This window comes from Phacochoerus africanus, chromosome 4 (assembly GCF_016906955.1).
Source record: "Phacochoerus africanus isolate WHEZ1 chromosome 4, ROS_Pafr_v1, whole genome shotgun sequence".
Lineage (NCBI taxonomy): Eukaryota > Metazoa > Chordata > Mammalia > Artiodactyla > Suidae > Phacochoerus > Phacochoerus africanus.
In genome coordinates this window covers 5,750,384-5,777,582 of record NC_062547.1, presented here as the reverse complement: position 1 = coordinate 5,777,582, position 27,199 = coordinate 5,750,384, and the positions used below count along the sequence as shown (strand labels likewise).

The 27,199-nt window shown below is 46.6% G+C and overlaps 2 protein-coding genes across 5 annotated transcripts; both read left to right on the top strand.

The window, feature by feature from the left end:
• The first annotated feature begins 333 nt into the window (after positions 1-333).
• Positions 334-16,868, top strand: RBM14 (RNA binding motif protein 14). Of its 2 annotated transcripts, XM_047775161.1 has the most exons (3): positions 334-779; positions 6,547-8,011; positions 8,770-9,645. In XM_047775161.1, exons 1-3 carry the CDS (start codon positions 443-445, stop codon positions 8,975-8,977), a joined length of 2,010 nt encoding a protein of 669 aa, XP_047631117.1. In that variant the 5' UTR covers positions 334-442; the 3' UTR covers positions 8,978-9,645. The 2 variants fall into 2 exon arrangements, with proteins under 2 accessions (XP_047631117.1, XP_047631119.1); XM_047775163.1 differs by lacking the exons at positions 6,547-8,011; positions 8,770-9,645 and adding an exon at positions 16,738-16,868.
• On the top strand, positions 16,796-24,529 carry LOC125124901 (RNA-binding protein 4). Of its 3 annotated transcripts, none has more exons than XM_047775164.1 (4): positions 16,796-16,929; positions 17,887-18,310; positions 21,576-22,269; positions 24,124-24,529. In XM_047775164.1, exons 2-3 carry the CDS (start codon positions 17,899-17,901, stop codon positions 22,259-22,261), a joined length of 1,098 nt encoding a protein of 365 aa, XP_047631120.1. In that variant the 5' UTR covers positions 16,796-16,929; positions 17,887-17,898; the 3' UTR covers positions 22,262-22,269; positions 24,124-24,529. The 3 variants fall into 3 exon arrangements, with proteins under 3 accessions (XP_047631120.1, XP_047631121.1, XP_047631122.1); XM_047775165.1 differs by lacking the exon at positions 21,576-22,269 and adding an exon at positions 20,064-20,104; XM_047775166.1 differs by lacking the exon at positions 21,576-22,269.
• The last annotated feature ends 2,670 nt before the right edge of the window (positions 24,530-27,199 follow it).

The following is a 27,199-nucleotide window of genomic DNA, read 5'->3' as shown; positions in this document are numbered from 1 at the left end:
GGCTCTGACTTCCGACTGAACAAAGTTTTTCCTTGGGGCCCGCCAACCCCGGCCCCACCCAGGTCAGAGGCCACCACGCCGACTAGGCCTCTCCGACGCTCAGCGGCTCCCAGCGCGCGTATTCCCTTCTCTAACCCTTTCCCCCGCCTCCCCCCGGCAGTGGCGGTTGGTCGCGCGCCGCCGTCCCTCTCCCACCCCCTCAGCTAACGAGCGGGCTCCAGGTCCTCTGGGATTGGCTGCGCCTAAGAGCATCTTCTTTCAGCCTCTCTGATTGGCTGTAGGCCGCACAGGATGTGGGCTCCGATTGGCCAGGTAAGAGCGCCTGCGCGGCGGGGTTCTCGGTCGCCAGCCATTCCTGGGGAGGACTGCCGGCGGGTCGGACGTCTCGCCAGTCGCTGGAGGAGAGGTCCCGGCTCTCCGGGAGGGCAGCTGCGGCGGCAAAATGAAGATATTCGTGGGAAACGTCGATGGGGCGGATACGACGCCGGAGGAGCTGGCAGCTCTCTTCGCGCCCTACGGCACGGTCATGAGCTGCGCCGTCATGAAACAGTTCGCCTTCGTGCACATGCGCGAGAACGCGGGCGCGCTGCGCGCCATCGAGGCCCTGCACGGCCACGAGCTGCGGCCGGGGCGCGCGCTCGTAGTGGAGATGTCGCGCCCACGGCCTCTTAACACTTGGAAGATATTCGTGGGCAATGTGTCGGCTGCGTGCACGAGCCAGGAATTGCGCAGCCTCTTCGAGCGCCGTGGACGCGTCATCGAGTGTGACGTGGTGAAAGGTAACGCTGAGGCGGGGGGGGGGGGGGGCGCGGGCGCGCTCGGGGCACTCTGCTTCTTAGCCACGCCCCTTTCCCGGGGGTCGGTCACTGAGCGGTTGGCGGTGGGGAGATGGCCGGAGGTGTTGGGGGCGCGTTGGGTAGAGACTCCCTCCTCCCTTGCGGTCCAGGCACCATTAACCAAACGGGAGGAAGCGGCTCTGGGTGGGTGCGGCGGCCACTGTGAGCCGAGCTGCGGGGCCGGGGACGCGCCTGAGAGACTTGGGAGGGTACCGGGGGCGCGCCTTCCACTGGTCTCCTGGGCCTGGTACCGAGCGGAAATTGGGAAGTGACGGGCAGAAGCCGGATCATGGAGCGGGGAAGATTTCGCCACTTCCCCACTTCCTCTCCAGACGTCGGTCAGAGGAAGGGAAAAGGGAAAAGGTGAGGGCTGACGCCCCAAGGCCACCCTCGTGTTCCCTCCCGATGAGTGCTCCCGAGCGGAAGGTAACGGGGCCCTTGGACGTTTTGGGGCTGGGATCTTCTAGTATTGTGTGGTTTGGGTCTATTCATAGGTATAGTTACTCCTGGGTACAGGAGGGGCCCCTTCTGAACCACTTTGGCCTTTCAGTATTGTTAGGGGGGTTAGGCGTGGCAACTCTGCGCTTTCCAACTCCCTCAAACTTGTTCTTTTTGTCCTCTGGAATCGACTTTACATCTATTAACTGGAAACCCTGACCTTTCACGTGTGGAAGGAGGCTTGTTTTGTGAAGTCTCCCTCTGAGCATCCAAGCTGGTGCCCCAGGGCAGTGTCCTTCTTTTATAAGCTTGGTGGTTTTGCAAGGTAGCACACTTTGTGGCTGAGGGGGACATGGGACCCTAACTTACTAGTCGTCTTGGCTGAAATAGTCTAGTTGTCAGGGGAGAGCCCTAGTTTGCTTCAAGAAGACTGTATCACCATAATTTAGGCCTGACTTCCTTTTTGGGACTCTCTTGACTTTTTTCATAGTCTGAGGGTTTATCCCCTAAGCTCTTTTTCTTTTTCGTTGGCAAGATTTGGAGGTACAGCCCTTGTGTATATGGCCGGTTTCTGTTCCACTTGGGAACAGATCAGAGTTAACTTTGCCTTGCTGTCTTAAAGGATGTAATCTGGGAGTGAGTATCTGATCCCTTGTTTTTGGTGTTGGATTCACACCTGCTTATACCCTATGTGAGAAGTTCTGAGGATAGGAAATACATTTGAGAGCAGATGCTTATCTTGATTTCCATCAAGATACATCATTTGCTGTCCTGGAAAGGCGCATCTATTAAGTTGTTCCTTATTCTTTCTGTAACTGGGGAAGTGTAAAGTATAAAGTCTCCACCACTAGGCGTAATTCATTCTTTTGCATTAGTACTGCAAGCTGTTTTCCTCAACTCAGGCTATGCAGATCCACGACTAACCAGAATCAGGCTTTCCTCCTGGGTGCTCTGATGAGGCAGGCTGTATGGTGCATAGATTTCTGCTTTTGTTTACACTGAAAGAGTGGGGAGGGCCTCCAGTTGGGCACCTGACCAGGAAATGGATGGGGGTATATGACTCATGAGAGTTCTGTGTTTAATTGACCTAGTATGTTTTATGTTTTTAAATTTTTATTTTTTGGTGGTTGTTCTTTGGTAGGGTGGCTACTTGATTGGGAGTCTAGAAAGCAGCATCTGAGAGGACAGTCTCTGGAACTCATTGGTCAAGAAGCCTCCTTTGGGGTGGTAGAGAAAGCCGAAAATTTGCCTGAGTGCTTGGAACTGACATCAAGTGACAGTAGTGGGGGCGCGGGCGGTGGGGTGAAGTGTGTAACTGCATGTGGTTTTTAGAACTTCTGGCTGATTCCTTGTGAGAATCCTAACGAACAAAAGTTTGGTGAATTTTGTCCCTTTGTAAACATTTGGCAGAAATGCATGGACTTCCTCAGGGAGTGATGGTTGTTACTTGTAGTTATGCTGACAACGTAAGAGAGCTCCCAGTATATGTAAGGGACTGTGGGAAAGATTTGAGGATCATATGCTCCTTTGATGCCTTTGTATTTGGAGTGAAGGAAAGTGAGGTTTTAAAGTTGGGAATGTAGTAGAAGAGCCTGGTTCTGGCCCCTTAAAGAGCTATCCATTTCTTGGTCTGGCAATGGACATTTGATTGAGTTGTCTTGTGTTCTTGCTGGTGCTTGGCATTGCATGGGACAACTAGTTCTGTTTCATTTCACAGGGGAAAAAAACTTAGTTGCTTTGTTCCAGGAGCTTAGATAAGATTTTGTTTGTAGAGTAAAAAATCTCCATAGCAGCAGCAGATTGTAACCACTCTCCACAGCTACATTCTATTGGGTGTTCCTCTGAGAGTTGCTGACAGCTTTAGGAACCATTTAGATTTCCTGGAAGTCTGAAAGGCAGAAGAGGAAATTGTTTCCTCCCGTTTTTGGTGGGCGGCCATTCTTTCCTCTTATATACAACACTGTGATTTCAAATTATAAGTTTTACTCTTCTGAGAAAAGGAAAACAAATTTTTCTGGATTCTCTTAACTTTGGTACTGAAAGAATTGTGATGCCTCCAGGCCATTAGGAGATCTCCATTGCTTGCAGTCCCTTTAAGTGTAATTCCTTCAGAGGTCAATGTTTCCTTGAAGTAGCTCGCCAGGCAGGTGGGTCCCTGGAGCTTGCTAGATCTCTTTTTTTTCTTTATTGTCCTAGAAGTAGTTGGGTTCATAGGCATCTTTGATAAGGCTCAGTCTGGGTTTGCCTGTTCACTATGATAAGGGTTGGTTAAGCCCTCTTGTGATTGAGTCAGCTGGACAACCTATTCACAGTTCCCTCCAGTATTGGGCTTAGGAACTTTCTGATGTAAATTGGTTGTAATTTTACCTGATGGCTTTCTTATTATGTAGCTGGTTTGGGTGGTCGATTGAATTGTACATATGAATCTCAGTTTTCAAATTTCGCAAGTTGGTTTCTTAATAAAACTCATCTAAGTAGGGGATTAGATAATGTGATATCCTCTTGCTTTTTAAACCCGTAGAAATTTTTTGTTGGATGTTTTTTCCTGGTTCATTCCAATCTTAGGAATTTGTGGATAGGCTGACCAGGAATATAGTATGGTTCTTAATATTTTTTTAGAGGTGTGTTTTGCATTTCTTTATTATTACTATTTTACTTTAAAATTTTTTTTTTAGTTGATTTATACTGTTGTGCCAATTTCTGCTGTACAGCAAAGTGACCGAGTCTCACACACACACACGTGTTTCTTTCTGGAAGTTTTTGTTTGTTGTTTTCTTTTTCTTTTTCTTTTTTTTTTTTTTAAAGGCCCCTCCTGTGGCACATGGAAGTTCCTGGGCTGGGGGTCAAATTGGGGCTGCTGCTGCTGGTCTATGCCACAGCCACAGCAACTCGGGATCCTGGCCACTTCTGAAACTTAGCACTGCAACCCTTGGCAACTCTGGATCCTTAACCCACAGAGCGAGGCCAGGGATCAAACCCACATCTTCATGGATACCATGTTGGGTTCTTAACCCTACTGAGCTACAACGAGAACTCCCTGGACATTTTTTAAAATTACCTTTAATTTTCCTACACTCTCTTGCTTTCTGGTTGCCTTTGCATTCTCCTGGTGGTAGGGTCAGTCAGCTTCCACCTTTAAAGAGGTCTGGGACCACCAGCCTTGATTTTTGCTTATTGTACCCAAAGTGGATGTGAGAGATCAGAGGATAGTTCAAGTGCCCTGTGGCTAGGCAGAAAGAAACACTTGCTATTCACAGTCTGTAGGTGAGGAATCAGATTCTGGCTGTTGGGGGTATGAAGTCAGTCGTAGTTCATTTTGTTCTTTTTTTGTGTGTGTCTTTTTAGGGCCGCACCCGCGGCATATGAAAGTTCCCAGGCTAGGGGTCAAATCTGAGCTGCAGCTGTTGGCCTATGCCACAGCAGCGCCAGATATGGCAACACTGGATCCTTAACCCACTGAGCTAGGCCAGGGATCACACCCGAGTTCTCATGGATAGTAGCCAAGTTCTTAACCTGCTGAGATACAATGGGAATTCCTACAAGGCATTTTTCATCATTTCATTTGAATGTCCTACTTCTGACATGAGTAGGACAGATTATCAGATGGAGAAGTAAATTATAAGTTCTTTAAGAGTTTATAGCAAGTCAGTAATCTGAATCTTCACTTGAGGCATTTTAGCTCCTAGCCCTAGGATTCCTTTTGCTATACCATACTTCTGATTTCTGCCTAATGATTATATTTTTATTGTCAAGTGTGTGAGAGTCGTGTTGGTGGCATTGCCTTACAACCAGGAAAATGACTGACTTTTAGGAGTAGTTAGAGGGGTAGAAATTAGGACACTTGTTTAGAGGCCATTTAAAAGGACTTCTTATCAGGAATGGAATCTTAGTAATTTCATCCAGGTAATTTATTTCCTAAACTGATGTGAGAGAGATGGGGTCCTGGTGCTTGGATGTTAAAAGTAGCCATAGGTCCAGATGGGGTTAAGTGCATGGCCTTATTTCCCACCAGCATGATCTCATTGTTCTTCAAATTCTGCTTGCACCGTTGTGGTGTGTGAGTGGGGATGTGATCAAGAATTTCTTCCCACTCCTCTCCTAATTTTCTTGTCCTGTGTGGTAGATGAGTAGACTTGAGATCAACATCCTGTCGTAGAGCCTGTCCCACCACAGCTCATTCAGATCCAGAGTGAGGAGTACTTCAGGGATAGCCTGGTTAGCAGAGCCTGCTAGTTGTAGTAATTGTAGCTTCTTGCCTTGAAACTGAGAAACCAAATCTTTTCTGTGAACAGAAGCCTGAGGGGTAAGGAATACTTCTGTCTCTCTTGAGTAGCCAGTGGAGGATATAACATAGCCAGGGGTGGGGAGAGGGAGTGGCTGGGCCAGCGGCAGGCTCGGTTTCCATTCCCACATCTCGTTGGTCTACATGGGGTCCAGCTTCTCCCCTTCTAAGACTAAACGTCTAGTCTTGTTACACAGTCCTGCCTGACACATTGACTTCTCAGGGCTAGATTGGTATAGTGAGGGGGCAAGGAGAGAACTGGGATTCTGTTCCTGACTCTGACACTGATTTGGGGCAAGCCATATAAGTTCTCTGAGTGCGTTTGCCCACCTGTAAAATGGGGATAATGATCCTTTGCTCTGCTTGCCTCCTGGAAGTGTTCTGAGGCCCTAATGAAGTACGTGGAATTGTACGTGGAAGTGCTTTGGAAACTGGAGAGTACTGTGGGGAAAGGGGAGATCATATTGGAGGAATTGCGTGGACTGTGCATGGCAGTCTAGCTGTCCTGCCTTAATTGGACTGAGAGATGGGTCATGCCAAGACATAAGTGGTCACTTCCAGTGTTTGAGAGTTAAGCCTTAAAGGTGAACAGTAGTGTTTGGTGACCTTGAGTTAGAGAATACCAAATCGAGTGATCCAGGAATGCTTTCTGCATTTTGTCTGCTGGTTTATACTTATAGGAGCTGTGAAGATTTTTTTCCTGTGTTGCAGTTCATCTTTGCTCTTTCTTCTCTCACCAGGAAGTTGGGTGAGGTGGCAGAGGGAATTGGGAGAATGGAAGGAAAGCCGTAGGCAAAGGTGACTGCCTGGGAAAGTCAGAAGTGTTGTCATATGGGAGTCACATTTTATGACCAACTCCTGGAGAGGAGGGTTTGGAGGCCTGGAGGTAGCTGACAACAGCTGGGTGCTGTTGGTGTGTCCAGTTTGGGACCCATCGGGTAGCATGCCCTGCCCCCCTAATTGCTAACCCTCTGTCTGCTGCTTTATCAGACTACGCGTTTGTTCACATGGAGAAAGAAGCAGATGCCAAAGCCGCAATCGCGCAGCTCAACGGCAAAGAAGTGAAGGGCAAGCGCATCAACGTGGAACTCTCAACCAAGGGTCAGAAGAAGGGGCCTGGCCTGGCTATGCAGTCTGGGGACAAGACCAAGAAACCAGGGGCTGGGGATACGGCATTCCCCGGAACTGGTGGCTTCTCTGCCACCTTCGACTACCAGCAGGCTTTTGGCAACAGCACTGGTGGCTTTGATGGGCAAGCCCGTCAGCCCACACCACCCTTCTTTGGTCGCGACCGCAGCCCCCTGCGCCGTTCACCTCCCCGAGCCTCGTATGTGGCTCCTCTGACGGCCCAGCCAGCCACCTACCGGGCCCAGCCCTCAGTGTCACTGGGAGCTGCCTACAGGGCCCAGCCTTCTGCCTCTTTGGGTGTCGGCTATCGGACTCAGCCCATGACAGCCCAGGCAGCCTCTTACCGCGCTCAGCCCTCTGTGTCCCTTGGGGCCCCATATAGGGGCCAGCTGGCTAGCCCTAGCTCCCAGTCTGCCGCAGCTTCCTCGCTTGGCCCATATGGTGGAGCCCAGCCCTCGGCCTCGGCCCTCTCCTCCTATGGGGGTCAGCCAGCTGCGGCTTCTTCGCTCAACTCCTACGGGGCTCAGGGCTCCTCCCTTGCCTCCTATGGTAACCAGCCATCCTCTTATGGGGCGCAGGCTGCCTCTTCCTATGGGGTTCGTGCTGCTGCCTCCTCCTACAACACCCAGGGAGCAGCTTCCTCCCTAGGCTCCTATGGGGCCCAGGCAGCCTCCTATGGGGCTCAGTCTGCAGCCTCTTCACTAGCTTATGGGGCCCAGGCGGCTTCTTACAATGCCCAGCCTTCGGCCTCTTATAATGCCCAGTCTGCCCCATATGCTGCACAGCAGGCTGCTTCCTACTCTTCTCAACCTGCTGCCTATGTGGCACAACCAGCTACAGCTGCTGCTTATGCTAGCCAGCCAGCTGCCTATGCTGCACAAGCCACTACCCCGATGGCTGGCTCCTATGGGGCCCAGCCAGTAGTTCAGACCCAGCTGAATAGTTATGGGGCTCAAGCATCAATGGGCCTGTCAGGCTCCTATGGGGCTCAGTCAGCCGCTGCGGCCACTGGCTCCTATGGCGCCGCAGCTGCTTACGGGGCCCAACCTTCTGCCACCCTGGCAGCTCCTTACCGCACTCAGTCGTCAGCCTCATTGGCTGCTTCCTATGCTGCACAGCAGCATCCCCAGGCTGCTGCCTCCTACCGTGGCCAGCCAGGCAATGCCTACGATGGGGCAGGTCAGCCGTCTGCAACCTATCTGTCCATGTCCCAGGGGGCCGTTGCCAACGCCAACAGCACCCCGCCGCCCTATGAGCGTACCCGCCTCTCCCCACCCCGGGCCAGCTACGACGATCCCTACAAAAAGGCTGTCGCCATGTCGAAAAGGTACTGTATGCCCCCCCGCCTCTGCCCCCAGCTGGGGCTCAGGGCAAGGGGCTGAGGTTGGCATGGGAGGGAAACTGGAGCCATCGGCCCCTCCCTTGGTCTTCTCTACTCCCGTGGGATGTCCAGAGGCTGAAGGGGGGTAATGTCTGTGAACTTTCCTGGTCAGCAGTGTTCAGGTGGAGCGTAGTGCTCAGCCTGGGGTGGTACCAGCTAGTCAGCCCGGGAAAAGTGTCACCTGCCTGGGCTAACCCAGGTGCCATTGGAGCTACTGCCGGCAAGATTGTGGCCCATGGTCTTTCCCACTGTCTGAAGGATCCTTAAGCCTGTTACATGGTTGTCCTGGCCTTTGGTGGGGGTGGTTTCAAAGAGTGGTCCCTTTGGCGCTCACCGGCTGAAGGCAGGGTGTTTGAGGTGCGTCCACTCTTGGGGAAGTTGGGGACCTTGCTTCCGTCCGCCGTTCTGTTGGTAAACAACCAAGGTCTTTCTGTGCAGGGCCCAGGGGTGGGGATTGTTTGTGGTTTGGGAATGTAGATCAGAATCCACCTTGGCCAGTTTAGAAGGGAGGGCTTCAGTGGTGGGCTTGGTTTTCCACTGAGTTGGACCAGGCTTGGTTTCTTGCCCTGGATGGGGTGATGAGCCTTCTGACAAAATCTTGTTTGTTGGAGACCAATCTGATTACAACCCTCCCTTTCCCCGTGCCCACCTGGAGCTCTCCCCTCGATTGTCTCATTCACCAACTGTCTTCTTCTCTCGACTAGGTATGGTTCCGACCGGCGTTTAGCCGAGCTCTCTGATTACCGCCGTTTATCAGAGTCGCAGCTTTCGTTCCGCCGCTCGCCGACAAAGTCCTCGCTGGATTACCGTCGCCTGCCCGATGCCCATTCCGATTACGCACGCTATTCGGGCTCCTATAATGATTACCTGCGGGCAGCTCAGATGCACTCTGGCTACCAGCGCCGCATGTAGGGCCATCCTGGGACGGGGCACCACAGGGAGGGGAGGAGAGGTAGGGTAGGGTGCAGACCCAGGTTATCACCACTGGCCCACGTCCTTCCTGTTTGCGGTTTTTCATTCCCTCTACCATGTGGGCCTTCCCCAGGAGACGATCCTTTTGAGTGTTCGGCAGTAACTTACTTTATTCCTTCGCCTCAGCAGCAAATCTTGCTATTGGCTCTAGATGTGCGGTTCCCCTCTCCCCTGCTTCCCATCTCTCCTGGATGGGAATTTCTTTTATGTTTTTATTTTTTTCCTAGCTCCCTTTTATTTTTGTGCGCGATATTTAAGGTCGTCTGGATGGGGAAGCAACCTGCAGCTGAGGTCGGCGGCGCCTTTTTCTTTCTAGATGTGAGGAGGCCAGGAAAGGGTTAGCTTAACCATTTCCTATGCGCCAAGCTGTGCCAGCAGTCCAGGGGCCCTGACTTTGTCCCTCTATAGACTGTGTTGACACTGAGTTCCTGTTGGGACAGTCGGTTGGTTTATGTCCAAATCCCTACTGACCCCTGATGTTCTAGCTGATGCTGAGCGGCACAGTCCCACTTCCCCATCTCCCCAAGTAGGTGGTGTTAGAAAACCTTAAATTTTTTCCCTTTTGTATGGACTACAAATAAAACTTGGGGCGATTTGCAGTTTGGAAACCTGGTTGTCATTGTCTTGATTGCACTCAGTTTCAGAGAAGACAGTTTGACATCCAGGAAGACATGACAACTAAAGGGAAGGTGGCCAGAGAACCCAGGGCAGATGAGGAAAGGGGTTCAAATGTGGGAATTAGAGTGATTTCCCTGCTGCCAGAGGGATTTACCCTTGTCATCCTGCTAGTCTGCCATCTTTAGGACTGGAGAGTCCGGGCCAAGTTGCTTCAACTTGGATTAATCACATCAAAATGCAGTAAATTTATTGCCTGTTTCCCTCTGCCTGTGCTTGGCCATGTTCCTTGACTTGTCTCCGGTTCAGAAACAACCTGGGCTCCAGCTGGGTGGTTCTGGGGTTTGGCTTCTCAAGTGAGAAGTGGGGGATGGGCTGTTTTGGTGCTTATGAGGCTAGTGGGTCCTCATAATGGGCGCCAGTGAGTACTCAGGCCGGGACCTGCAAAGGAGCCAGTAGTTGGGGTGGGGGTCATGTCACTGGTAATGCCCCATGGATGGGACAGTTGGAAGAAGGTATGGGGCATTCTAGCCATAGATCTGGTGTTTTGCCTGTTGAACATCACCATGGAGCATCCTTCCTGCGTCCTGCCAACCCCTGCCATCGTAGTCACCTGAAAGTCGGGTTCTTGGTGTTAAAATGGACTCTGGGAAGGGGGTGAGGTGCGAGCATGACCAAGTACGGATGCTGGGATAGGGTGAGGAATTGATAGTTTTATTCTGGGACCCAGGGGTTCAAAGGACCTGGGCGAAAAATACAGTAATTCCAGCTGTGGACAAGACGGAGGCTTGGGCTTTTTGATGGGTGAATGGAAGACTGGTTGGGTAGGATGGTAACGGGAAACCTACCATGTTCTTTTGGGAAAGGGGGCTTTAGAGATGTGATTTGGGAGTCTTTTGGGGAGGGGTGTGTGTGTGTGTCAGGTGGAATTCGCATGGGTTCTCTTGCCTCCTTCCTTGGTTTTTTGTGAACTTGCCTGTGACAGTAGTTTGCCCAGCTATTTCCTTCTCTGCCCAGTGGGCAGAAGCATATGGTCTTTACGTAACTATAGGCTCCTTCTTGTGGATGCTAACTGGGATAATCTCAGGGGTATTGGGGCCGTAGCTCTTTTCCTTGTTTTCCTTTCTGCTCACTGCTTTGCCTTCAGGTGCTTTATTGCTCCTTTTCATTTCTTTGCAAGACTTGGAGGAGGGGGAGTTTGTTAGGTTTCTTGTCACTTTTCTACAGTTAAGGAGGGGTTATCTCAGGGCCAAGTTAGTAGGCTTTTAACTCTGGTCATTTCCCTGGAAAATCAAGGGTTGGCTGATTTTAGGTCTGTGATTGTGGCCTCTGTGTTTTAATTACTTCTTTGTCAGTGTGGCTTTCTGTCGTCTTCCTTTCTGTCCAGTGAGGGTTCTGCCACTGTCCCATGGTTCCTGTGAAAAATAGCCCGATGTGCTCTTGGGGCCCATGTTGATGTTTCTTTATTGCAGCCCAGGTTCTTCAGAGTGACCTGGCCTAGATGATCACTGCTCATCGTCTTTGGGTCCTGATGCCCTTGCTGCCTCCACTGCCAAAGCTAGAAGGAGCTAAAGCTAAATGAATCATTTGTCATTTTTCTTTCTCGCTGATCGGTTTAAAATCCCCCCTCTCTCTTTTAAATTATGTCACTTGTGTCAGTCCTATAGCCCACTCCTCATACTTTGCTTTTTGTGGATTTCTGATCTCCCAGGTCACATCACTTGGAGGTGGTTGGGCTGATGATTGGGAGGGTAGACATTTAATGTGTGTTTTGGGGAAAGGGGTGGGAACGTGGGCTCCCAGTGTCCTTCAGATCTTGCACTTCGTATCTGTCACCTCTATAACTTGGCCTTCATTGGAGAAGGTTGAGATGGTTTATTCCCGGAATAAGACCACATAAAGGCTTCTCACTTTGTCAGCCTGTTTTCTTGTAAGCTTTGGACTACATCACTGAGTGGTCAGCCTCTACGGGTAGGCTGCCTTTCTGGTCGTGCCCATCAGTTAAGCTCTACCAATGTCTGTGCACAGACTATTGGCTCTCTAGTCATTTTGTCCTATGAAGCCAAGTAAGTTGACTGTAACATGGGATGGCTGTGGTCATAATGGAAATAAATTTTCTAGATTTATGGACCAGTGTGTAACGTTAGTTTGGGTAATAAAGAACATAAGATGGATGTGATAGGTGGAAAATTCCTATTCACCTGAATTTTGTAGGTATCTTTAAAAAGGTCGTAAAGGGTAGAATCTAGAGTTTTCCGGGCATGGGGTGAAGGGGTTCTTAAGGTAATTTCAAAGCTAGCTGTAAATCATTAGACATACTGTATTCTGTTCGGATAGCTGAACCCTTGGGCTGACCTTGGGGAGTTTATAGTCTGGAGGATGTAGTACTACCTACCTTGATGAACTAGTTAGGCAATGCCAGGGAAGAGGTAGGTAAGGAAGGAGAGGATGGGACAATCCCACTAGAGAAAACTGTGGAGATGGGATTTGTTTGATTTGAAAATTGACTTGGCATCGAGCGAATTACTGAGAGTGTTGGCTCTAAAATCAGGCTGCTTGAGTTTGAATCCTGGTTCTGCCACTTATCTGTGTGATCTCAGATATGTTGGGAATTCTACCTCAACTTCATCTGTAAAATGGGGATAATAACAAACATCTATTGAACACATGTTAAGAATTGATAAAAGTGCTTTTCATGTATAATATATTATTTTTCCTTTTTTTGGCAGCACCCATGGCACACAGAGTTCCTGGGCCAGGGATCGAATCTGAGCCACAGCTATAAACTGCCCCAGCTGTGGCAGTTCTGATCCTTAACCCTCTGTGCCACAGTGGGAACTCTGCTTTTTACATTAATTTCATTTTGTCTTCATTGCAATTCAAATATATTAGGTACTTGGGGTGGGGGAGGCAGGGGCTGCACCTGCGGTATGTGCAAGTTCCCCGGCCAGGAATTAAACCCATGCTGCAGTTCTTCCTATGCCACAGCTGCAGTAGCTCTGGATTCTTAACCCGCTGTGCCACAAGGGAACATCCCGTGTTAGGTACTTTTAAACCTATTATATAAGTTGGGTAATTGAGGCTCTAAGTTAAATAACTTCTCAAGATGACATGGGTAGAAAGCAAGTGGATGAAGAAACTGAACCAGCCATTTTGAACCACCCAGAACTTTTGCTTGTAGTCAGTGCTACTGTTGGGAGGGCAAATAACAGGTATCAAGTGTAGTGCCTCATATGTAGTCACTGCCTATTAAATGCTAGTCATTTCTGAAATAGTGGGTTAGAATATTCTGGGGAGATCGGAATGGCCTACTGGAGGACACAGCTGAGGAAAGGACTTTAAGTGTAGGTGTTAGTGCAGCAAAAATGAGTAAGAGTGGAGGGAGAGGATTTTTTTTTTTTTTTTTTTTTTTGCTTTTTAGGGCTGCACTTTCGGCATATGGAAGTTCCAGGGTAGGGGTCAAATCAGCCACAGCTGCCAGCCTATGCCACAGGCACAATAACTCAGGATCCAAGCTGCGTCTGTTAACTACCGTAGCTCACAGCAACACCAGATCCTTAACCCACTGAGTGAGGCCAGGGATCGAACCCACATCCTCATAGATTCTAGTCAGATTCGTTTCTACTGCACCACACAAATGGTAACTCCCAGGAAGGGGATTTCTGTGATGAGTGGTACTTGGGTGTGATGTAGGCCAATGGACCATACCAGTTTTGGCCACCTCTGGTCTCAGACAACATTGTTGTATCCCGGGATCAGATTCTTCTAGTTTAGGAGAAGAAAGGTGTAAGGTAGGAGACCAGCTCAGACATGAAGGGGAGGCTTAGAGTGTATAGCTGGCAGTGGGACTGGAGGCCTAGGAAGCTTGCTGACTGGCCTAGTTTCTCCCTCTGAACAGCCCGGAGAAGACTTTTTTTTTTGTCTTTTTTGCTATTTCTTGGGCCGCTCCCGCAGCATATGGAGGTTCCCAGGCTAGGGGTCGAATCGGAGCTGTAGCCACCGGCCTGCGCCAAAGCCACAGCAACTTGGGATCCGAGCCGCGTCTGCAACCTACACCACAGCTCACGGCAACGCTGGATCGTTAACCCACTGAGCAAGGGCAGGGACCGAACTCGCAACCTCATGCTTCCTAGTCGGATTCCTTAACCACTGTGCCACGATGGGAACTCCAGAAGACTTGCTTTTAATTTGAGCTCCCATTAGACCAGTAATTCATTTCTGGACCAGAAGCAGGGTCACTGGATATATGAGTTGTATACTATGTACACTCTTAAGGGTGTGAAAGGGTTTAAAACAAATGCACATTGCTGATTGCATTTGAGTGGTTTTTACTGACACCAGTGTTTTTCCCCTGAATTTGGCTTTGTCTCTCATCTCCCTTTTCCTTTCAAGAATCAGGTTCCAGCCTTTCTTATCTCTTCAAGATCTGCAGCCAGACTATATTTATACTTATGCAGCTAAATATATTTGGCCCTGACAGAACATCAGCTTTCTAGATGACTTTGGACAGGTCACTTTTATCTTTTTTTAACTTAGAGGCTTGGTAACCTGATCAGAAGAATCACCAAAATGGCACCTGCAGCGTTCCAGACAAGGTGCCTTTAAAACATCCCATTCTCTGTAGTGGGGGTGGTAAGGTAGATGATTTGGACCCGATACCTTTAGTTTAAAAACCTTTAATTGTTTTTAAGGGGCAAACACTAAGCTTCTTTAGTTCTTGGTAAATACAGTTGGGTAAATGACCATGAATATGGAGATAATGAAGCTACAAATCTCCCTACTTCAAGCTTCACTTTGCACATTTGTCAGATGTAATCCTGGTGATCAAAAGCAGTTCCCCAGCTTTTGAGCACCTGCTTTTTATGTTTAAGGGAGACTGGAAAGAATATACGTGATAAGAGTAAAACTGCTTGTTTTTAATACTAAGTGTCCATGTTGTTAAGCTGCTATTGACTGAAAAATCTAAAGTCATTTCTCTCCTTTTGGTTGTCAAGAAGTTAACTCATGCGTTCACTTATTCACTTCTTAGCAAATATTTGGTTGCCTACTCTGTGACAGGTGCAATTTTAAGATAGGATAATAGGCAACTAGAAAAGGTCCTTGCCCCGGTAGAACAACTATTTGCTGGGGGCAGGGGATGGAAGGAAGTCAGATAATGAACCAACAAATAGGATTTCAAGTGGTGGTAAGTATTTGGAAAAATATCATTGAGTCATGGGATAGAGTTCCAAGGTAGGGTTGGAGTTGGAGGGATGTCTTGAGATGGGTGGCCGTTGAGGAACCTGGAGAAGTAATATTTCAATTTGAATGAGCTTGGCACAAAGAGGCCATTGTGCTGGAGCATAGTTGGGGTGGGGTGTGTGTTTGGGTGTTGAGGAGAGTTCTTACAGTGGGAGATTCTGGCAAGAATCAGATTATGTGGCATGGGTTTGAAACTTCCAGGTGCTATGGGTTTTAATTTAAAAGGGTATTGATTTAATATGGTGTACTCAGTTGTATGAACTTGCAAAGTGAAAGAAATATAATTCTACTTTGAGGGTTTTCAGAAAGCAAATCAAGTACTTAGATTGGGGGTGAGTGTGGACGGTGGTCAGCAAACTGGCCTGGGTTGTGATCCTGAGATTTTATTCCCAGCTTTCTCCCTTTGGATTTGGAGACATTCCTAGTTTTATAGAGTGAATTGATCTCATATGCTTTGGTATTTTGGAATAAAGTTCTATTTCTAGGGCTATTAAGATAAAACATTTGGAGGAACAAGAAGATGAAAGGATTTCTATACTAGATGTGTTTCCCTACACAAATTGAGAGGTGATCACCTCCTGATGCAGGCCCCCTTCAAAAGGGCTCACTTGCAGCTAACATGCAGTTGGCTTTCTTCATCGCTGATCCCTGTGGCCTTTACTGGTAAGGTTGCAGTCAGCATCAGGATCCACAATGAAAATGGACCAAGAGTAGTGACCACTACTACCTCGTGTAATTGTTCTAATTTTTAGGTTCTTACCTTTTCCCACTCTAGAATAAATTCTTGACCAGTTTCCCACCATTTGACTTAAATTATGTCAGGTTTTAAAATAACTTTGACTTCACCATTTTTATGATCCACACCCCATGGAAGGGGTGGTATGTTCTACTTGTGCTATCTTAAGTTCTTCCATCCCCCCCCCCACCCAACTACCTCTTCAAAAGCTGCTTTGCATAAGGATCATTGCTTGTTCAATGAATATGGGATTATGTGAAGAAGCCAAAAGATGATTTGAAAAGTGATAAGGGAAGCTGGACTCTGGATCCAGAGTGCTGTTACTGTATTTTGCTTATAGCTGGTTGTGATTAGGCTCTTCCCTCTAAGATCGGTTCTAGGAGTTATAAACCTACAGCTTTGGTTGATGGCGCCCAATAAAATAAAGCAAAAAACTTTTCTGCTCCAGTTTTTTCCTCAGGGCAGGGTGGGGGTGTTTGCTCGATCTCCACGGTCACACAGAGAAGTCTTTTCTTCGTCTTGGACCCTGGGAGGTTGGTTCCTCGAGGGAACTTGCTTCCACGGTGCCTCCCGAGTGATGCAGCCTTCAACCGAGCCCGCCTCGGGGGCTTTATACCCTAATTGAAGCTGAACCCGTTAAGCGTTCCTTTCACCACCCATGAAAATAGTTTCAATTCGGGGTTTGCTCCGGGATCCGGTGTAAATTCTTGGCCAAAGGAGGAGGCTGGTTTTTTTAGGTGGGACGCTGTATTTTTCTTACCTGGTTTTTGAGTCTGCGTAAGCTACCATCCGCAGCATCGTGGCTGCAAGGGGTTGGTGTTCGGGAGTTTTAATTTGGAGGAGAAGGCAAAACGGAGCGCACGTGGATTGGCGAGATGTGGAAGCTTGACAAAGTTGGCGCCATGAAGCTAAACACCGCCACACCAGAGCTCTAACTCGCTCCGCCTAATGGCGGGCGGAACCCCGCCAGCGAAGCCCACGTTGGTAGTTCCGCCTTCACGCCGTCCTCTCACCCAATCAATGACTTCGGCTTCTCGAGAGAGGTGCTCATTGGCTTTCGTCTAAACGCTTCGGGGTTACTGACGTTTACACCTCTTCCCGGCCTCAGGTAATTGGCATTCGTGGTAACCAATCAGGAAGAGGATCTACGGGAACGCCTGCCTTTTACTTTATTGAGCAGCCAATCCTGTGATAGGCTCACCTCCCTCTACCCAGAGTCACTTCTGCGGCCGCCGCCATTTTAGCGTTTTGTCAGGAGCGTCCGCGCCGCGAGGAAGAGCCCCTGCTGATTTTCGTGCGGGTGAGAGACTCCGAGCCCCTCCACTGCCTTTCTTTTGTCTCGTTAAATCTTAACTCCTTCTTTGCGCCTCAGGGCTGTCCTAGTGGGGTTGTGGCCTCCGCACCCGTCACTGAGAGACGACCTCGGTGCTCGGCATTGCGCGGTAAGCCTGAAGCAGCCCTTCCCCCACGGTCTCCTCAGAGAATACCTTGCTTTCTCCCCACCTAGCCCTCTCTTCCTGGCTTACAGCCTCGAGGTTTCCACGGAGATAACCGCGCTTCCCTTAGACTTAGAAATTAAGATCCTTTTTCGAGAATTTCTCAAGCCTCGAGACGTTGGCCGGCTGGTGAGTCTGAAGCCCCCTTCTCCGGCCATGCATTTCTCTATTCTGCAGGAGCTTGTAGGACGGCGCCCCTAGAGAGGCGTTCCCCGCTCCAGCACTTCCTGTGGTCCCCGAACGCTTCGCTCTCCGGCCTAAGCCACCGGTTCACTGCTTCCAAGGGAAGCCCTAAAACGTAGCTATTACAAGGTCCATTTTTCCGGAAATGGTGGCTAATTCTTTGGTTATGAGAAGACGACTCAGTTCATAATTTCAGACAGTCAATCCAGTTAGCAGGATAGTTAGAGATTTCTTTTTTATAGTGGATAGGAAGCCCAGTAACCCCCCCCCCCCCCCGCGGCTACATTTATGCCCTCACTTTTCGTTTCCATTCTCGTTTGGAAGAACTACGAAACTCTTAGCAAATCCTTTGTCTATGTCTACTAAAGAGCTCTGTTATAGATGCTTTCATGTTTTTATAGGTTCCACAGCTGGAAGTCTAACGGGCCTCCTTATTTCCATTTCCTTTTGATGATGATGTAGAGGTGTGCGTGTGAAGTGTGTGAGAGGGGGAAAACTGGCAATATTTGTCAGACCGAAATTGGTAACTGATGTGGGCCTGAGGTCTTTTGTTAGAATTTTTGTTTCTTCTCGCCTAGGCTGTGTCCGAGATGGTGAAGCTGTTCATTGGAAACCTGCCCCGGGAGGCCACAGAGCAGGAGATCCGCTCACTGTTCGAGCAGTATGGGAAGGTGCTGGAATGTGACATCATTAAGAACTACGGCTTTGTACACATAGAGGACAAGACGGCGGCCGAGGATGCCATTCGCAACCTGCACCACTACAAGCTGCACGGAGTGAACATCAACGTGGAAGCCAGCAAGAATAAGAGCAAAACCTCCACAAAGTTGCACGTAGGCAACATCAGTCCTACTTGCACCAACAAAGAGCTTCGGGCCAAATTTGAGGAGTACGGTCCAGTCATCGAATGTGACATCGTGAAAGATTATGCCTTCGTACACATGGAGCGGGCAGAGGATGCGGTGGAGGCCATCAGGGGCCTTGACAACACAGAGTTTCAAGGTGAACCACCCTCTTTGGGAAGAGGACTGAGCACAAGTTTTTGTGTAGAAGATAGGTTGGATAAGTAAAGGAAGAGGTCTAGGGTAGAGATACAGCTGTTGGCAGGCTAATGGTGAAGATTAAGTGTGGGTGATGGATTTAAAATGAAGAAAGCATGTGATTTAGAGGCTTTACTTAGAGCAAATCAAGTCTAGGAGAAGAACCACTTGGCTATAGTTTGGAGCCCCTAGGCTTTTATGCCTATTAGTGCAGAAATCCTTTTCTGTGAAGAGTTCTTTAGTTGTTTTGTCGTCGTCTTTTTTTTTTTTTTTTTGAGTGGAGCGTGTAGCAGTGGTCCACTCTGAAATTTATTGCTTTAGCACATGTTATTTTGCATTTGGAGGACCTGGCAAAAGCTGGCTTAAGCGATGTTATTTAAGAGTTAAGATTATCTGTTAAACTCCCCACCTCATCCCAATTATAGCTTCCCAGTAAATGTAATTAGTTGTTAAACTAGTTTTTAGAGAACTAGTGTCTTTAAGAGCTATAGCACTTACTGCTTTTCTGTTATGCTTGTACTAAGAGGTTCTGATTGGAGGATGAGAACACTTTAGAATTGAGGCTAATCTCAGGAGTTTCTGAGTTGGGGGGCAGTGATGACAATACCTTTTGACTGGTTCAATATCCTTGGTGAATAGAGCATTTGGATGGGTGTTGCCTTGGAGCCTTGTTAGATGAATTATTAGTGTGCCTGGAAGGGAGCATGAGTGATACTATGGATAGATAGTTCATTTGGAAGGTATTTTATTTTCTTGCTTTAAGATCTAAGTTCCTATGGCCAGAGTGGCATTAGTGAAGGGGGTGGTAACCATGGTGAGTTGGTAACTCTTCTCTCACTCACTTTGGATTTCCAGTGTCAAAAAAGCCTTTCTCCTTTGGTGTAACTACTACTAAATTATGGGGTATTCCCACAATGCCTTGTTACATTTTTAACATTTTTTTTAGCCCAGACAAGGCAGTGGCTGCTCCTTCTCCTGAGCAACACTCAGTTGTTAAGAGTCATTGCTGCCATCTTTGGTATTTACTTCTCTTAACTTGAACCTTCTTAGACCTGGAAGTCTGATCATCAGTCTCTTAAGTTAATGGGTGCCCTGTGTCATGGGTATTGGCTGCGCTTTGCTAAGAAATAATGTCACAGGTCTCTCAGGTCTAGTTTGTTTTTCTTTTTTAATTGGTAAGTTGAGAATTATTTTGCGTCAACAACTTAATTGGGAGCAAGGGCTGCCTTGTGGAGAGTTTATGATATCTAATTTTTGGACATTCTTCTCTAAGCTGTGGAAGAGGTGGTGGTGACTGTAACAGTCACATATGTGAGGGAAGGATAGTTTGGATCGATATATACAAACTGTCTGAGGACCATAACTCTTGGCCTCTGAAGTCTGGGCTCTCATGATGCTTAGTTATTTTAGCTTTATTTGCTTTACTATTAGTTATTGTCCTTAATATTGTTTAGAAGAGGTTCTTTATTAGAGAGTAGCAGTATTTATTATGGGGGTCCCTTTCCCTTTCAGTTTTTCACTGTTGGGTATATTCTTTTTATTATCTGCCCATTTAAAGAACATTCATTTTAGATATTTTTAAAGACTTAAGTTTTTTCTGGCCTTGGAATCCTTTCTGGCAAATCCTTAGATAAGGACATTGATTAATGACCTTTATGTCTTGAAAGGGGGATGGTTGGTTGCTTAGTTGCCCTTGTTTTCTCTGGTTTTGTTAGGTGCCAAAGTGGCCACGTGGGCAGATGCTACAGTGACACAGGTTAGCACTTAAGTACTTAATTGCACATCTTAGCTCTGGCACCTGACACTTACCAGATATAATGTTTAAACTAGGACTTTTTCTTTTTTTCTTTCTTTCTTTCTTTCTTTTTTTTTTTTTTTTTTGGTGCTTTCATTCTCTTTCTCTTTCCTAGTCTCCCGGGACCTAATTTTAATTTTGTAGGTGGAATTGTATATTTACCATTTTCTGTAATGTTAGATGAATAGATGACTTATCTGTTGACTTCCTTGGTTCTAAGCATTCACTTCTTTGACATCTGCATGCTTGGGTGCATGATAGCCAATTGTATTGGAAAGCTTTTCCTGGAATTTTGCTTACCATTAAACTTTTTTGGGGTTCCTGTTGTAGTACATCAGGTTAAGGATCTGGTGTTGCTGTAGCTGTGAGTCACAGCTGCAGCTCAGATTAGATTCCTAGCCCAGGAACTTAAGTATGCAGTGGGTGTGGCTGAAAAAGAAAGAGAAAGGAAAAAAAAAAAAGAAACTTAAACTTCTCCAGAAATGTTTCTTCTTTTGTTAAATTTTCAGAATGAATATTTTTCATTTCCAGAATATAAATTGTAATTTTCAGCAAAAAAAAAAAAAAGGTTCATGCCCTAAGGATCTCAGATCTCTAAAGAGGAAAAGTACTTTATTTAATCTTGCTAAAATGGACAGTTTAATCCATTGATTAATCTTTGGTCATTCTCTACTTTTCTCATTCCCCTTTATCTTCCATATTTTTCATAATATTCTTTCTGAAAATTCAGGTGTCTTGTAAATGGCCTGCCCTGTTTTCTTCAACTCTGTTATAAAGGGTCACTAAAGATTATAAAGAGTTCTTGTTAGAATCAGTATCAGAACTAGTAGGTTAAAGGACCCACTTAAGGAGGAAAGCAGTCTTTCAACTCATATTTCACCCTCTTCCCCCATTCACGAGGGGTGTTTTCCACAAAAAATCTTGAAAGTTGCCTACCACACTCAGCCATGGATCAAGTCTGGATCACCATCAATGGTAACTTTTCTATTCTCTTTGATTTTTGGGGTTAAGTTGGGGATTGGCCTTTGCATTCTCCTGCTTAATGAAATCAAGAGTCTTAATAGTGGAGATTGGAGGTATCAGAATGTTGTGGAGCACTCTTGGTGTGGTTTCTTTTGACATTCAGAGTAGTTTTTGTCCAGTTACGTGGCAAAGGATTACATGCTTATTTTTGAGCAAGAGTAGTTTCTTAGTCCTGGAGCTGGTGTTAGAACTGAAACATTTTCTTCATTTAATTGATCTTTGCCTAAATCAGGTTGTAATATTGAATTTGTACTGGATTTTTTTTTTTTTTAAAGAAAAACTTTAGAAAGTCAATGAGTCCTGCATTAGAGTTGTCTAGGTAAAGCCATTGCTATGACCAGTGTCTGGGGTAGGGGCTGGGGCTATGACTAAGAGTGATAGCAACCCTTCTTGCGTCTGTTTCTTCAAGGCAAACGAATGCACGTGCAGTTGTCCACCAGCCGGCTTAGGACTGCGCCCGGGATGGGAGACCAGAGCGGCTGCTATCGGTGCGGGAAAGAGGGGCACTGGTCCAAAGAGTGTCCGATAGATCGTTCGGGCCGAGTGGCAGACTTTACCGAGCAATATAATGAGCAGTATGGAGCAGTGCGCACACCTTACACCATGAGCTATGGGGATTCGTTGTATTACAACAACGCGTACGGAGCGCTCGATGCCTACTACAAGCGCTGCCGTGCTGCCCGGTCCTATGAGGCAGTGGCTGCTGCAGCTGCCTCTGCGTATAATTACGCAGAGCAGACCTTGTCTCAGCTGCCACAAGTCCAGAACACAGCCATGGCCAGTCACCTCACCTCCACCTCTCTCGATCCCTACGATAGACACCTGTTGCCGACCTCAGGAGCTGCTGCTGCTACAGCTGCTGCTGCTGCAGCAGCCGCTGCTGCTGTTACTGCAGCTTCCACTTCATATTACGGGCGGGATCGGAGCCCCCTGCGTCGCGCTACAGCCCCAGTCCCCACTGTTGGAGAGGGCTACGGTTACGGGCATGAGAGTGAGTTGTCCCAAGCTTCAGCGGCCGCGCGGAATTCCCTGTACGACATGGCCCGGTATGAGCGGGAGCAGTATGCGGATCGGGCGCGGTATTCAGCCTTTTAAAGCTTGAGGTGAGAGTGGTGGGGTGTCCCCTGTTCTGGTTTTGCCATCCCTCCTGCAGCCTAAAGGCTCCAGTTAGGCTGCCCTGCTTGCTTGCTTTTGCAAAGTTGGGGTAAGGTTGCTAGCATGGTTCAGAGCATAGGGAGAAGTTCTAACTAAACTTTCTGAAATACGTAAACATCCTGAAACCTCATGGCCGATTTTTCAGGGCTTCTAGTCCTGGGAGTCAATCTGATTCTATTTGTGCCTGGAAAAGCAAACAGTGGTGTGACTAATCTTGGGTCACACCTGTGTGCTCTAATGGAATTGAACCTGGAACCCAGACATTCAGACTCAGGTGTGCTGTTTCTCAGAGACTTTATTGACATTCCTAGGTGTGTGACATCTAAGGTCTACAAGTTTGCTCTTCTGCTTCATGCTATGTGAAAGGTCTGATGTGACCTGTAAATGATAAAGCCTATGTAATTGTAGTTAATCGGTCATCACTGCTCAGGTCCCAGTTACTATGAAACTACCCTAATAGCATCGTCTTAATCTTGAAGCAACGTGTTTTGACATTCCTGAACAGTTTACCCCCAACTTTATAGAAAAAAACTTATTTGGTGATAAGTTGGGGCAGAGAGGAATAGAAAAAGGTGTCTTAATTTATAAAGTTGATTTCAACAAGGATTCTGGGACATAGACTTAGATTGAACTTCTGCTCAGTTCACATTCATTCCCTGAGCTGAATAGAATGCCCACTCAATTGTTTTATCTTCCAGTCTTTCCTGTAAGAGCCTGTTTGCTTCATTCAGTTTTTTTTTTTTAATTTATTTTTTTAACTGTCCCCACAGTGTTAGATTTGACATCCTCTCCACTTCTTCAAGGTGTAAGTAATATGAATATGTATGCACCCCTGTTAACCCTACTCTTCAGTAATGTTGAAATCCAGGGTTGGGAGCTTTGCCTTAAGCAGATCACTCCCTTCATCTTCCCACTAGTAATTTAACACTCTTCAACCACCAGCTCTACCTTGAGTCCTCTGGCTTTTTCCTCCCCTATACGTTTTGAGCCTCATGATCCATTTGGCTCTGCTTGAGTGTATTGTCTTCCGACTCTTGCCAGCTTTGGGCTCCAGGTATTTGAGATTGCTGTTGTATAAAGGGTGTTTCACAGCACCCTTTGTCTTGAGTAGCTCCCATTCTGTCCCAGACTTTACCATTGATCTGTAATCCTATAGTAAAAGAGTGGTTGATACTGTCATCTTTTCGGTTAGGGCAGAAGGTATGTGACTTGCCTGGGGTTATTGGGTGGAAATTATTGTTAGGGCTGGACAAGAAACTTGAGTGACTTGATATGTGGCTTATACATGCCCTCCAGTACATTCTTTTAGTTTCTTCCCTAGGCAGATTTGGAGGCCCTCAGGTCTCAAAGCTTAGGTGGTGCTACTTTTTCCTAGACCTTAAATGGTTTTTAACTTAGAACTCCCAAGATTCAGGCATACTTTTTACTCCAGATTGTTAATTGGCACCTTTCCCTTTTTCCTCTCCTCCAGTGACAGTTTGTAAATGTGGAATTACCTTCTCTGAGGAATGCTAATGTGTTAATGTCAAGAGAAATACAGTGTCGGCCTACTCTCATGAAAGAAAATTTGTTATTTAATTGAGAGAAAAGCCCTAGTCTGGGATTGCTTGACTTTCCCAGTTACTTTCAGGCCTTCAAGCTTTTTTTCACTTTTAGAGAGTATTGTGATAGTGTGGATGGATACAAGTAAACTTAAAAGAAGTGTCAAATTACCATATTTTGTAAAGATGTTTTTTGAAGTGTTAAGTGGAAAAGCCCTTTTGAGCTTTGCTGTAAAGCCCCTGTATTGTGCTCTCTTTCAGGTGGGATGTGTGTGGGCTGAAATTCCGAGCTGCGGTTGTGCATGAGAATACACCCTTCGTGGTACTGCGTCTCCGGGACGTTCTCGGCTCTGTGCGTTCAGTCCCTCAGGAACCGTGGACCTTAATTTACCTTGCTAAGTTCAGAACACCTCTTCCTTTCCTCTCTCCCCTTTCTTCCTGTCCTTCAATACTTCCTTAGCTTCCCATCACGTTCTGTTCTCCCAGCAGGCCTCATTGTGTGCAGAAACTTGTGGGAGTTGTGCTGTCTCCCCAACTCCTGCTTCCAGTGGGTGTTGTGAGAGTGTCACTACTCCTAAGTCTTTTTGGCCCAAAGACTTACGGCGAGTAGACACATAGAGTTGGATCACTTTTTTCTTTCCAGTGAAATAAATGGTTTTTCAACTTAGGGAATGTGTGCTTCTAGAGAGTTTTTGCTTGGGCTTGTGTCTGGGTTCTTTATTTGTCCCTGGAAGAGAAGGGGAGGGTATAGAGTTTGACCGACATTCAGTTCTGGGTGAAAATCACTGCAGTGATTTTCTTTATTGTAGCTAAGATTTATAGGTACATAGAAAAAAGAGGGATTATATAGAATAACCCAGGCAGGCAGCCTCATTCCATTAAAGACTTTCTCCCTCTGGTACATCTCTGCTATTGAAAACAGCTACTTGCTAGTGGTTTTGAGAAGTAGGACTTTGCCTGCTTGAGAAACAGTCAATTGTCACCCACTTTTACTACTACCATTCCAACTTCCCAGTCAGTCAGTACATCTAGCTTGGCTTATCTCCAAGGACGAGATCTAGGAGAAGCAAGTGTTTGAGGGAACAGGAGATTGGTCAGCTTTTACTTCATGCCAGATGGAAAAATTGTGACTCCAGCAGCATTCTGCTATTTTCCTAGGTCAGTAAGTAATACTTTTTGATGCCTTTCATCATCTATTTGGGTAGTTCTGCCAACATCTAAAGAATACATCAGTGGTGCCACTAGTACCTCATTTCCTTTAGAATGATAGGCATAGCAAAAGGACCCTGCAGTGAGCTTAAATGGTTTAACAGTAAGGATGGGGTTGGGGGTGAGTACAAGAAAGAGCCACTGCTTCTATCAAAATGGACTGGTTTCCAGATATTTTTTGTTTGTATCTTCTTACAGGTTTTTTTTTTTTTTTTTTAATTTTAAAAAGTATAGTTGATTTAACGGTGGTGTTTCAGTTTTAACATATGTATAGTGGGGCTGTGTGTGGTTAGGGTATGTCCCAGCATCATTCAACAGGTGTTATGCTTTTAGAAGGGTGGGTTGTAGAGATTTTGTAAAGGAGCGGGGTTTTAGGTGTTTTCTCATATTTTACTGTTTAATGACTCTGTGTCTAATTCATAGATGAGACTGAGATGGAGTAACTATCTGTATATCTTACTTTAAATGACACCTTGTGGTAGGTGTTTTATGTGTTATTTAAATTCCTGTCAGTTAAAACATTTTCTCACCTCAAACTCCAGATAGTTGCCGAATATGGACGTTGTCTTTGGTGAGAGGTCAGGTAATGAAGGATGTTGGTGGAGTTGGGATTAGGGGTGGGAAAGAGCTACCAACTCCTGCAGATGAGAGGTGGTCGACAAAAAGGACCTTGAGGCTAGCTGCTTTCCTTGCATTTGGGTTTCTCTTCTCTGGCTGGGTTACTTTTCTGCCACTGTCACTTTTTAGAGGGTTTGTCTGCTTTGGTCTCCTTTTTCATCAAAAAATGAACTCATTATGATCAGTACTTTTTTCAACATTACCCCTTGCTCTGATGGGTGGGGTTAGCAAGTTTCAAAAGATGGAGACTTAACAGTATTCATTGGTTCAACAAATAAAAATTTTGAGCCATACTTTTCAAGATAATGTTCTAGGTGTAGTTTTGGAGCTTATAGTCTAAGAAAGGGAGATAGTACAGAATGTCAAGTAGAGAACTCAGAACTGAACTTAGGTGGAAATGGTCAGTGAAGGTGGCGACATGTCACAGTGGATTAAATCTGGGGGTGATTTTGCATTACAGAGCATGCTGTGTGGTTAAAATTTAAAAAGGAGTCATTTTTGGAGTTCCCAGGTGGCACAGTGGGTTAAGGAGCTGGTGGTGTCACTGCTGTGGCATGGGTTTGATCTCTGGCCCCAGAACTTCACGTGCCATGGTCACAGCCAAGAAAAGGGGCGGGGGGGGGGTGTGTGATAAAAGGGAGTCATTTTCTCCCTTTGAGAGCACAGTTTTCCTGTAACGAAACTTAAGTAGTTTTTCATAACCACCAGCTCTTGGGCTGGTTTAATGCTACATTCCTACCATCATTTTGGTTTTTGGTTTTGTTTTTTAAACTACTTGTTGACTGAGAAAAATACTATTAAGAACTGGGGAAAATAGCAAGTGCTGAAATTTTAAAGAGGTGTTTTGAAATGATTGAATTTTAATTTGTTGACGTTTTAATAACATTAAGTTTTTTGGAATTATTTTTGTGTAAGCTTCTGATCAAGTGTATCTCTGAGACCACGTGGTCTGCTTTGTGTAATTGACAAAGTTATACTACCATCACTTAGCCTCAAGAGTTGTACAGTAGTTTTTTCAAAGGTAATGCTATAATATACTGGTTTTCAGTAGCCTTCTCCTTTTCATTTTGTTGAGTGTAGTTAGCATCCACCTGAAAGCTTGCTTTGCACTTGATAAAGTACTCACAAGTTGCCAACTATGTGTAAGTACTATGTGGAGAACACAAAGATGAATAGGTGCCTGTCTTTGCTTTGCCTCCAAAAGCAGCTTTCTGTCTAGGCAGTTTGGGTGTGCAGATAACTGGTACTATCAATGTAAGTCAGGTGGGGATGGGGGTGGTTACACTGTTCTGTTGTCATGGCATCTGGCCCAGCCTGATTCTGGATGGGTCAAAGAACTTAGGGCAGTTTTCAGAATGACACTGGTTTGGTTTTAGACCTCTCAGCTTTGACTTACTAAGTCTTCTAGGCACCCTCAAAATTGGGGATGAGTTGAGTGATTGCTAAATTAAACTGCTGTTTATCCCAGAGCTCCATCAGCTGTAAGTTGGACTCTAGGGGGGTGGAGTAG